Below are 13,264 nucleotides of genomic sequence, written 5' to 3' on the forward strand. Positions count from 1 at the left end.
TCTCAAGTATTGAGAATTTAAAGTTAAAAGTAATGATTAAACTAATGATTCATATCACTTTATTTATTCAAAAAAATTTAACTAATCACCTATGAATAATAGGATTTTTTCTTTTAAGTTTGAACTAATTTTTTTATTATAAAAAAATCTTATTTAAGAGATTTAAACTCAATTATAATCAACTAACTAGTAAAAGACTAACGTACACTTTAATTAAAATCGAGTAAATTCTTATTTTATAATTGAAGAGGATAGAGAGAGAAAAGGTGCACATGTGAAATAGAGATACAATCATGTAGCTATAGAGATAATATACTCCATGAATGATGTGGATCAACCAAATTCATATCCATGACAAGTTGACAACCATTTCATAAACTAGCTAACAGAAGAAAAACATGATTTTAGCCTAACCACAACAACATTAGCTAATCATAATTTTATTTTTTGTTTTATCAATTATACCGAATATTCATTCTAAAATTAATGCGATGTAAATAGTACAGAAATATGAGCTATAAATAATACAAGAATATGCTCTTCCTTCCTCTCTAGTTATTTCATTTTATCCTTTTAGGTCATTTTTTGTATTCTTTCATATATATATATATATATAAGTTGTAATCATTGATTTGATGATTACACAGAAATCTATTCCAATCATTTCATTTTATTATGTTTGTTCTTTTATCAGCCATTACCCATATCCATCTCATATCTCCCTCTCTCAGCTCCTCATCCCACCACACACACTTCCTTCTTCTTTCTTCCAATGTACCCTCTCCACCACCCCTCCCTCCACTCCCTAATCCTCCACTGCGGCGATCTCATCCAAACCACCTAAGACGCCTTCAACAACGACAAAACTTGCTCTATTGCAGCGTTCCTCTACGCCACCACAAGGGTGTCTGTCTCCAAGGCCTCCCTCCTCCACTCGTGCTTGTGCGAGGCCTGGGACCACGAGTCCAACTGAATCAGCTACGTGACCGTCGTGTCGAACTCGTGATCCCAAGAACTTTGAGGGAGGGAGATCTACGTGGTGTGGAGAGGGACCATCCAGGACATGGAGTGGATCAATGTGTTTGAAGCTGTGCAGGAAGACGCTTCCAGGTTGATCATTGCTAAGAGCCTCAAGGAGTTGAAGGGTGGAAACAAAGACGATAAGGGCATGACCCATGAAACTCGTAATCTTGGCAAAGTTATGCATGTCCTTGATATGATGATTACACATGATAATTACTTCAATAGTTTTTGAATATAGGAAAAGAACTTTTTTAACTCCCAAAACCAATAGCTTTGAGAGAAAGAAGATCAATATTAATATGATAAATAATAAGATGCGATAAGAAGAGAGAGATATAAAAAAATTAAAAATATTGAATGAATATTTAATATTTAAGGATGCTGAAATAATAATGACACTTTTAAATAAATAAGGTAAATTACTAGTCCCAAAAAACTCTTTAATAATTTAGAAGAAAAATCATTGGTTAGTTTTTTAAGATTTTTATTGTATCCAGAGGAATTAAATGGGTAGGAATAGGTTTATACTAACTCACTTGATTAATTAACTTATATTTTTTACTCAATTAATTGAGATGAACTTTTTGATAAATATTTTTAATGATTAATTTAAATCATTGAAATTTTAACAATGATTTGGTTAATATATGTGATAAAAATAGAGAAAATTTGGCTAAGATACTAGTGTCTCATATAGTTGAACTAAATAAAAAGGAGGGGGGCATAATTTCTAGAATTTAATTAAAATTCTTTCTCAATGTAAATATTTGTACTCTGCCATTATTATTCATAATTGAGAGTTGCAATAGTATGTAGAAGAATTGAAGAATTTCGATAAAAATCTCTTTTAGAGACATTAAAAGAGAGAGAGAAATTCTCAACAACAATTTCATATATAACTATTAATTAATTTTGGGAGATACTATAGAATTTTCCTTCTGAAAGATAAAATTAGTAATTTTTTATAATTATTTTAAAAGTAGTGATGATTTCCAATTACATCAAAGTATAAATAACTATATAATTTCTCACCCTAAAAAAACAATATAATTTCTCTCATGAATGATAAATCATTATTTTCTTTTCACATTTAACTAACCACAGTTAAACAGGAAGTAGCAACAGTAGCGACAATTAAAACGACGACGACTCTTACAACGCTACATCTCCGAGAACCCCAACATAGTCATCGTAGGTCGGGTCCCCCAAGGTTGGAAACAAGGCCTTCAATGAGAGATTCAACAAGTTCCAAAACCTAAAAGTATTGTATGTGAAGAACATGATTGATTTGATCCCTCACTACCCCGAGAAGTTGTTAGGGTAGGAGTAAATGGGTATGGAGGTGGTGATATACACAAGGAAGTCGCCAAGCTTGAAGGACTCAAAGAACCCTAGTGATTGGGATAACTTGCAGGTGATGTTACACATGGTGGTAGGATGGAATGGGAAGAAGAGGTAGTTTGAAATGAGGGTGAAGAGGAGTGTGAGTTTCTGAAGGATGAGTATGGCATGCCAAGGTCGTGGTGGGTGGAGAAGAATAAAGGGATGGCGAAGAGGGGGGATGGGGAGTGGTTTGGATCCGCTAGATGAGGAGGATGTGCCTATGCCTCAAGAGATTGAAGAGATCTCATTAACTTTAAGGTTTTGTTGTATTTGTTTTATGGGAGGGGAAGAGAAATAATGTTGGTTTTATGTGGGTCTTACATCTTTTACCTTATGTTTTAATTCAAATATTGTTTAGCATTTTTTTATTGTTTTTTATTTTCATTCTCTAAAAAAACATAACATATGAATATTTTGTACCAAAAAAGTAAGATTTAGTAGGATAAGGTAATAACTCAAGATTCAAATCTAAATTTGGTGAAAGAATTTTAAAGTACCTTTTTAACATTGTTCTTTGTGTTATTTTGTTATTCCTTATAACTTTTGGGTTTATCATGATTATTTGTGATCTATATTTCATTAGTTGGATCATACTTAGTATGATTCATAACTAGTTTTTGTAACCGTGCAATGTAAAGGCTTTTTTTTACAATTATTATTTAAGAATTATTTGTAATATAAATTTTATAGATCAAAGAAATAACTTTTAAAATAATTTTATGTTATATTGTATCAATATATCCAACATACATAAAGAAACTAATAAAAAAATAGATGTGCAACCAACAAAAAAAATTAAAATTTGTCTCATTTTAATAGTACCAAAGAATACATTTATTATTATGAGAAGCAACCATTATTGTAATACAACATAGCAATTGAAGCCAAAGTCAATGATTGAAACAAAACTATAATACTAGTAGAATACGGAGAAAAAGCTAAACAAAACCAAAATTTATTAAGGCATGAAGCAACACTAATAACATCATGCTATATGTTTAAGCATTTGTACAAATATCCCTCTATTTCAAATAAATAAGAACACAGAATAATATGTGGTTCCACCATTACATTATTTCTTATTGAGCGTAAACTTTTTTCTAATCAGGAAAACTTACTAATTGACTACCATTGCTTCAACCATCAAAAACTTGTTTCTTCTTGCAACTTGTGAAGCACACTGCAATCTTTTTGTTGGATGACTTGGTGTTAGTAGAGTACAAAATGAGGTTCTACAAATAGCTATATGAAACCTTGAATGATCCATATAACGAAACATGATAGACTGGTCGCCAATGAGACTATACAACATTCTTAGTTCAAACCAACTTTGAGTCATAAAAGGTTGTTCTCCAATCAGATTTACACACACTTTATGTCTATTTTCTTTAACATCATACATGATATTACTTGAAGATTTTGTTTTTTATAAATAAAAGAAAAAAATACTTGTTGATTCTTATGTATGGTGAAAAAATTTCCTCTGATTCTCTTACATAAAACCATTTGTCCTTTATTATTCATATTTGTTTGTTAAACAACAGATTCCATTAATAATATTTCTAACAAAAATTCAAGTTAGATGATTTGTAAGAAACAATAGATAATCACTCATTTATAAGAAACAACAACAACCTTTCAGCACCAATAGGTCATAACTCATTACTATTAAAATTTCAATTTAATTATCTTGGAAATTACAATTTTTGAAGTGTGTAACATGTTTTTGAAGCATGTAGCACTATTCATTCCATTAAAGACTAATTTTTTAAAAAGTTCATACATCACATAATCAACCATAGAGGAATCAAAGTTATAAAGGCAATGCCACAACATTGGAGTAGAAATTAATGCATGTTGCAAAAAAAACATAATATATGAGATCTCATTAACTTTAAGGTGGGTGGAGAAGAATAAAGGGATGGCGAAGAAGGAGGATGGGAAGTGGGTTTTGGATCTGCTAGATGAGGAGGATGTGCCTATGCCTCAAGAGATTGAAGAAATCTCATTAACTTTAAGGTTGTGTTTGTTTTATGGGAGGGGAAGAAAAATAATGTTGGTTTAATGTGGGTCTTACATCTTTTATCTTATGTTTTAATTCAAATATTCTTTGGCATTTTTTATTGTTTTTATTATCATTCTCTAAAAAAACATAATATATGAATATTTTTAGTAGGACAAGGTAATAAATCAAGATTTGAATCTAAATTTGGTGAAAGAATATATATATATATATATATATATATATATATATAGGCTTTCTTTTAATGTACCTTTTTAACATTGTTCTTTGTGTTGTTTTGTTATTCCTTATAACTTTTGGGTTTATCATGATTAGTTGTGATGTATATTTCATTAGCTGGATCATACTTTGTATGATTCATAACTAGTTTTTGTAATCGTGCAATGTAAAAGTTTTTTTTTTACAATTATTATTTAAGAATTATTTATAATATAGATTTTATAGATTAAAGAAATAATTTTTAAAATAATGTTATGTTACATTGTATCAATATATCCAACATACATAAAGAAACTAATGAAAAAATAGATGTGCAACCAACAAAAAATTAAAAGTTGTCTCATTTTAATAGTACCAAAGAATACATTTTGTGAATGTATGTATACATGATTTTGATGATGCCAAAGAAGAATCAAACAAAGCTGCTTCAAAAGGATAAGCATTTGCTTCAAGATTAATACAAGATTATTTCAACAAACAAAACCTTGATTCAAGATTTCTTCAAAACCAAGCCTTGCCTCGAAACAAAGGGTTTCAAAGTCATGCAAGGCTCTGGTAATCGATTACCAAGAAGTGTAATCGATTACCAGAAGGGAAGTTTGAGAAATTGTTGTTGAAAAAGGTTTTCAATTTGAATTTTGAACATGTAATCGATTATCAGTTACGAAACTCTGGAAATTCAAATTCAAAAGTCACAACCCTTCAAAATATAACTGTGTAATCGATTACCAGAAACCTGTAATCGATTACCAGTGAAAAAACTTCTGAAAAGCTTTTTGAAAAGACACATCTCTTCAAACCATTTTGAAAAGGCACGAAGAGCCTATATATATGTATGTGTCTGACTTCAAAAAGCAATGAGAGAGATTCAAAGAGAACTTCATTGTCAAATGCTCTCTTAGAAGAAACTCTTGGGCAAACACTTGTAAATCCATTAAGAGTTCATCCATAGACTTCAATTGTAATATCCTTCTATTCAAGAGAGAATTCCTCTTCTTTCTTCTTATAGAAAGAGATTGATTAAGAGGCCGAGGGTCTCTTAAGTTATAAGAATTCCTGAACACAAGGGATGGGTTATCCGTGTGTGGTTCAGAAGTTGCAAAGGAATTTACAAAGAGAAAGGAAAATCTCAAGTGGGTTGCTTGAGTACTGGACGTAGGCACAGAATTTGCCGAACCAGTATAAAACTGTGTTTGCATTCTCTCTTCCCTTATCTCATTTATTTTGTTGCAATCAATTTTGTCTTGCATATTTAAAGAACATTATTAAATTGATTGTTGCTTCTTCTGCATTCTAAGCCTATCCCTCTTAAGTTATTGAGGCCGCTGGTCCAACATATTTATCATTATGAGAAGCAACCATTATTGTAATACAACATAGCAATTGAAGCAAAAGTCAATGACTGAAACACAACTATAATACTAATAGAATACGGAGAAAAAGTTAACCAAAACCAAAATTTATTAAGGCATGAAGCAACACTAATAACATCATGCTATATGTTTAAGCATTTGTACAAATATCCCTCTATTTCAAGTAAATAAGAACACATAATAATATGTGGTTCCACCATTACATTATTTCTTACTGAGCATAAACACTTTTTTAATCATGTAAACTTACTAATTGACTACCATTGCTTCAACCATAAAAAAACTTGTTTCTTCTTGCAACTTATGAAGCACACTGCAATCTTTTTGTTGTATGACTTGGTGTTAGTAGAGTACAAAATGGGTTTCTACAAATAGCTATATGAAACCTTGAATGATCCATATAACGAAACATGATAGATTGGTCGCCAATGAGATTATAGAACATTCTTAGGTCAAACCAACTTTGTGTCATAAAAGGTTGTTCTCCAATCAGATATACACACACTCTACGTCTATTTCTTTTAACATCATACAATGACCACCTCCTACGAAGTTCTGGCTTGAAGTCATTCCCGAAATGTGACTCAATCTCTCCACAATGTTGTTCCTGAAAAATAAAGAAAAGAAGACATGATATTACTTGTAGATTTTGTTTTGGATAAATAAAAGAAGTAAATACTTGTTGATTCTTGTGTATGGTTAAAAAATTTCCTCTGATTCTCTTACACAAAACCATTTGTCCTTTGCTCTTCATATTTGTTTGTTAAACAACAGATTCCATTGAGAATATTTCTAAAAAAGTTTTCAAGTTAGATGATTTATAAGAAACAATAGGTAATCACTCATGTATAAGAAACAACAACCTTTTAGCACCAATAGGTCATAACTCATGACTATTAAAATTTCAATTTAATTATCTTGGAAATTACATTTTTTGAAGTGTGTAGCATGTTTTTGAAGCATGTAACACTATTCATTCCATTGAAGACTATTTTAAAAAAAAAATTCATACATCACATAATCAACCATAGAGGAATCAAAGTTACAAAGGCAATGCCACAACATTGGAGTAGAAAATGCATGTTGCAAAAAAAAAAACACTGACATTAATTCCACTAAACAAAAATGCATTTAAGAAAGGAACGAAGCAAATGAAAGCAAGAACTCATCTTGAAACAAACATTAGGGTTTCAAAGGGAAAATGACCCATTGAAGCTTCTTCCATGCATCTTCATACATTTTCCATGTTGTTCGCATGTTCTTTGTAGATAAGTTTTTGGAAGCGTTTTGACCAAAAGGTTGCCCACTTCAAGTGCTAGGTAAAAAAAAAGTAAGGTAAAGGAGATAATGTTGTGATTTTGTTGATTATTTTTTAGGAATATTCAAGAGGAGATGATGAAAAGGGTGTTTGTTGGTTTATTCTTCCAAATCGCTAGATGTTTTGACTTTTGGTATACTTAACTTTGGAAGAAAGTTAAGTGCACATCGTATGTTTAAGGTGTATGTGTATAGAAGAAAGTGAGATTCCGTTATAGAGATGAAAAAATTATATAAATAAAAATAGGAAAGATGAATGAAAATGAGTGACAAATAAAATAGAAATTAAATGTGTTTGGTTAAAGAGAAAAAAGAAAGAAAAAATATGAAAACAAATAGAGAGATAAATAGAAATATGTTAAGAAATAAAATAAAAAAGTATTAATTATTGGACTCTGCCATATTTTCTTTCTATTTTCATTCAATTAAACAATGTTATTTTCATCCTTCTTATTTTCACTCTTCTCACCCTAGTTCCATGTTTCCAAACTAGTCCAAAGAGGACAAAGGAAAACATTAAATTAAAGAAAAAATGATAAATACAATAAGTGAAACAAGAATGAAAAGAAAAATATAATAGAAGTAGAAGAGTAAACAACAATTGATGAATTTTTTTGGGTCATTTTTATAAATAAAAAAATACTAATATGGGTCTATTTCAAGATAATTTATCAGTATGAGTTTATTTTAATCATTGACCAATTGAAATTACATATCTGATCAATGGGTTTAATGAGAACATTAATAATGTCAAAGAACATATCACGTGTCATGTTCTCTTTAAATTTATCAATCAAATTATTCATTTTGACCGATCAATTGTCAAAATAGACCCATAACAATAAATTGTTTTGAAAGAGACTTGTATTGATATTTTGTTTATAAAAATGACCTAAAATAGTCAATCACTCTAAATGTATAACAAACATATAATAATAGTAATAATATACTCCCATGTAGTTTTATTTTGAGGTTATACTTTATTTGTAGGAATTGAACACGATATTTTCTTGTAATTTTTATTTTGAGGCTATGTTTTATGGACGTCATTGCATGAAAGAATCTTTTTTTCCATAAGAATTGAATATGATATCAAGTTATTTATAACACTCACATATCATATTCAATCAATTAACTGAATTAGACCCTTCCAGTGAGAATCAATTAATTTGATATTTTACACTATTATTTTACATTTCATTAGGTTATTTCAAACTCAATATATTTCCAGAAATTTGCTTAGTTAATTAAGTATGGTACATGAATTGTTGTAAATTCTATCACACTTTTTATCTTTAATTCCCATGAATAAAAAATCCTTTGTTTTTTATATATACATCTTAAATAGGTCACACTGGTACACTTTACTTATTTTTATTTTTTTCAACTTAACATCTCTGTTTTTTGTTTTTTTTTTTATTTTACTGCTTACGTGTGTGTTCAATAAATTTTACTATTATACATCAATTATTTTTTAAGCACCGATACTTTAACAATAGTCAACATCTAGCTGTTGAGTTTGTTTATACATTATTCTTATTCACACATAAGAATCACTTTAGATAACCGATGGAGACGCCCATACTTTTATAATTTATTTGTTTCATATTTTATAAGATTACGTATAATAATTTAATTAGATAAATGGTTTTTTTTATTATTTTCTAATTTACAAATTATCATATATTTTGTCAAAAAAATATCATTATGGATGATAAGTCTATTTTCTATAATATTTAAAAATAACTGTTGAAATTATTTATAATTGATTAGTCATATAAATTTATTTTTTGACAATATATATATATATATATATATATATATATATATATATATATATATATATATATCTTAATTATTTCTCTCTCTTTTCTCTTGAATTTTCTCATTCTTATTGGAGTGTATACATTTTAAAGGAATGTCAAACAATCCCTTTTCGAAAGAAAAAAAAATTACAGCTGATGTAATCGATCAAACACTCACATAGATTAAATTGGCCTCTCATCGTTTTGACACTGAAAATTTAATTAATTAATAGAGATCAAATTCTGTTTGTAGGGATAAATGTTGGAAAAGTAAAAGTAGTTCCATTCCATCCTTTATTTTATGGAATATATGCTTATTCTTTAAGTATGCTATTTTAAAGAAAAATGCATTATTTTGTTCCATTCTGTGTAACAAAAAATTATGATTCTTTTTAAAATCTTTCTTTGAAATTTCTTTGGCTGTATATTTATAGGGGAAAAAAGATAATTATAATTTGAAATGTGAATTATATACACTGTCCCGTGCTGTATAATGAAAAATTACGATTCTTTAACATCTTTTTTTGAAACTTCTTTGGGTGTGCATATTAGTTTAGGAGGGAAGAGACAATGAAAAGGGAAGAGATAATACTTTTGAATATTAAAATAATTATTGGCCAATTTAATGAAAGGTCTATTATTCTAGAAATTAAATTAGATGCATCGGTGGTCAATATACCTATCAAAAGTGTTATTATAATTTATTTGTAGAATTTTTCCTTTTCATAAAAGTGATAACAGAAAACATTTTTATGAACTTAATTCCAAAAAAAAAAATTAAGAAGACCCCTTTGGCTTTGACACACGCAACAGTTGCAGTTTAAAATATTAGTAAAGAAATCATAAAATCAAATTAAATAAAAGAATTAAAATATGTCCTCTATTTTCTACTATAATATTTGTAAGCATATCAAATGAAAAATGCATGCAAAGAAATTATTTTTTTTTGTTCGTTTCAGAAAACAAAATTAAAAAATACTAGTCAAACATGTCCGCAATTATTTTGTTAAAAAAACTCCAAATTAAGCTAACACACATAAACTTCATCTCTAGACCCACAATAGCAGGTAAACATAGGATTTGTACTGAAAATGCAACTTTATTTACTCGAACAGGTGAAAGCCACAGGTCCTCAGAACCATTTATCTGTCTTACATATTACACAATTGGCTAGCAAACATAACAGTTCCATAGTGAGTTAGTGACATGCAAACCAAGCTACATGCACAACCATGACATTAGTTACAACTTATTTCTTGCCACGCAGTTTAGCTCCAAGAGCTCTTTCCAACTTGCTAATTATCTGCTGGTTTGGAATGGCCTTCCCTGACTCATACTCCTGGATCACTTGAGGCTTCTCATTGATCAGCTGCAAGTAACAATGCACATCATTGATAATGCCTAAATACAAATAAGGAAAATAAAGAGACCGATAATATACGACGAGCAATACTTGAGCAAGCTGAGACTGAGTAAGCTTTTTGTCCATCCTAGCTTGCATTATAGCCTTCTTAAGTTCAGTTGGCACCTTCTCATCTACACACAAAAGTCCAATTACGTCATTTTTGCACAAAGTTAGGAAGAGGAGCCATTAAAGAATATTAAATATTAAAGGATAAAAACAAATTTTCAAGGTGAGACAGAGAAAATGGATCAGATGCTTTGATTTGGTTTTAAGACATCTAAAACCAGAATAACAAGTGCCTGAAAATTTCTCCCATCTATTAAGCAAAGTATGATACTGTATGAATGTTTAATTAATCATTTGGTTCTTATACCTGCACCAACTTTCCGTTTTAGTCCCTTATCCCTATACATGCACCAACTAAAAATTTTAGTCCATGTATGAGCAATTTTTTGTTTTAGTCCTTGTTGGTTTTCCAGCAGTGCAAAAGTGCATCACTAAACGGATGCATGAGTACTAAAACATCAAAATAATTGTTTATATAGGGATTAAAACATAGAGTTTAGGTATAAAGGCTATCCAAATTCAAAATATGCAGTCAGTAAACATATAAAAACAAAGAGAGCATTAGGTTCAAGATGTTCTATGCTTGAGAAGCCCCTGCAGATTTTTTTTTTTTCAAAAGCTAGAATTGATCCAATGAACTAGAGCAGTTCCACATTACATTGAGCAGAAGTAAAAGATAAGAAACAGATTTATGTATCCAAAATACATATAGTGTAATGTCATCAAGTGAAAGAGAGAGGAACTATTTTATATCCATTCAATCTTACATGATAAGTATGTGAAACCGAATGTATACAGGACTCAAATTTATAAGAGTAACTACACATGCATCCCCTAAGGTTTCCTCTTATGAATTTCCTACATAGCAATTATGTTGAAACTCCAAAATATTTAATAATGTAATGAACTAACTATCTCAAAAGCTTAAGTTATTAGGTGAACATAGATAAATGGTTTTATATCATATCTCTAACACACACCCTCATGGAAGATCCCTTTAAGTTTCAAGCGGGATTAATGCCCAGCGCCCTACCTTGAGAGGAAATTCAACTTTTTATTGGAAGAATGAGGAAAGAAAGAATCAAACTCTAGATCACTTGGTCATAGAGGCTCTGATACCATGTCATGAACCAATTACCCCAAAATTTTAAGTTGTTAGATGAAGATGCACAAATGATTCTGTGTAACATCTCTAATCATTAATACCACAAAACACTTTGTCAGACATTCCAAAAGTTAACAGTAGTAAACCATTTCTCGCTTCTGTGATGGTGAGACAGTGGTATCTCAATCTCAATTCATGCTTCAATCTACCTAGTATAGAATTACTATTCACAAAAAAGACAGAACACTGTAACTATCAAAAGACAGTACATAAAAACTACCAAATAGAACATGCTCCAACCAAAAATTTGTAGCTTAAAAAAACTAAAGCAGGACAAAGAAGTCATTTGGGAATATCCACTAACTGCACACACCCCTTATGGACAAAAGCATTGTTTAGATAATTCACCTCTTGATTCTTCCCATATAATTGTATATTCAAAAGTAGATGCACTGAAGTTCTTTCAATGGTAGAAAACACGAAAACATAAACTAGTTCTCTATCTATATATTGTAATACTCACGAGCTAGACTCTCAGTATCATCATCCAGCCTCTTAGTGTTCAATGAAGTGCCGCTAGATGCTGCTTTGTTTGTCCCAGCATTATCTGTAACAATTGAACAATCACAGTTCAAACCATCCAAATAAAAAAGCTTATCAACAAAAGAAGAATAAAAACGATTAAAAAAACACAAAGACATAAGACACATCCATAAGCATTCTATAAGAAACAATTTTATTAACTTTTCCCAAAGCCTTTTTCCAAACTAAATATTCATCAATATCAATTTTTTTTCCTAACAACTTAACACCAAATCATCAAAGCCAGCTACAATAATCACAACAGAACACGTTAAGATCAGAGATTTCAAATAAAATAGACAATAAACAGACCAATTCGTTAGAAGAAACTTATAATTGTAAGACAATCAACACGCGACGAACAACTATTCGAAGATTTACTATTACTATTTTTTTGAATGGGGGTTTAGGGAACGAACACTTTTTTAGGGTTTCGATTTCGGCGCCAGAGCGGCGGGCGGCGTTGACGGCTTTCTCGTCCTTCTTGGCGGCGGCGGTGGGAGCCTTCTTGCGGAGGACGACAGGTTCCCAATCCTGAGAAAGAGGGCCAACACCAGACATGGCTATGGAATGGTTCTGTGACGGTCTAGGGTTCTTTGCTTTCGTTCGCGAAGCTTCTCAACGACAAGAAAATAGTATTGATGGTGGAAATGGAAGATGAGAATGGGATTGCCTCGCAAAATGATATTTCTGTGTTTTGATGAAAAAAAAAAACCACTTTTGTCATTTAACATGTACTTCGCTGGTAAATTTACTAGTGAAAAAATAAAAATATAAAATTTAACCCTAGATTCCTGACCAACGCGTCCCTGTTCATGGAAGGTTAAAATGAAGTATAATAAATATATCCTTAATAATAGATAATAATAATTATTATTATTCACAATATATTATTAATGTTTAGATATATTTATTATATTTTTTTTACTTTCGGACACTAAGGGGATATTTGGTTTGGATATT

The 13,264-nt window shown here is 30.2% G+C and overlaps 1 protein-coding gene across 1 annotated transcript; it reads right to left on the reverse strand.

Annotated features, from left to right (window-relative positions):
• Window positions 1-10,222: 10,222 nt before the first annotated feature.
• Window positions 10,223-13,012, reverse strand: LOC114417094 (multiprotein-bridging factor 1a). The gene is made up of 4 exons (XM_028382195.1): window positions 12,721-13,012; window positions 12,243-12,326; window positions 10,597-10,679; window positions 10,223-10,512 (listed from the first exon to the last, which is right to left on the reverse strand). Exons 1-4 carry the CDS (start codon window positions 12,860-12,862, stop codon window positions 10,393-10,395), a joined length of 429 nt encoding a protein of 142 aa, XP_028237996.1. The 5' UTR covers window positions 12,863-13,012; the 3' UTR covers window positions 10,223-10,392.
• Window positions 13,013-13,264: the final 252 nt, after the last annotated feature.

This window comes from Glycine soja, chromosome 6 (assembly GCF_004193775.1).
Source record: "Glycine soja cultivar W05 chromosome 6, ASM419377v2, whole genome shotgun sequence".
Taxonomy (NCBI): Eukaryota; Viridiplantae; Streptophyta; class Magnoliopsida; order Fabales; family Fabaceae; genus Glycine; species Glycine soja.

Bases quoted from the DNA above. Each gene is read 5' to 3' on its own strand.
- LOC114417094 (XM_028382195.1), bottom strand. From the start codon at position 12,862: ATGTCTGGTGTTGGCCCTCTTTCTCAGGATTGGGAACCTGTCGTCCTC. The intron at 12,327-12,720 runs GTTCGTTCCCTA...CAATTGTTACAG, and splicing joins AATCGAAACCCTAAAAAAGT to ATAATGCTGGGACAAACAAA. The intron at 10,680-12,242 runs GTGAGTATTACA...TTTTGTGTGTAG, and splicing joins TGATACTGAGAGTCTAGCTC to ATGAGAAGGTGCCAACTGAA.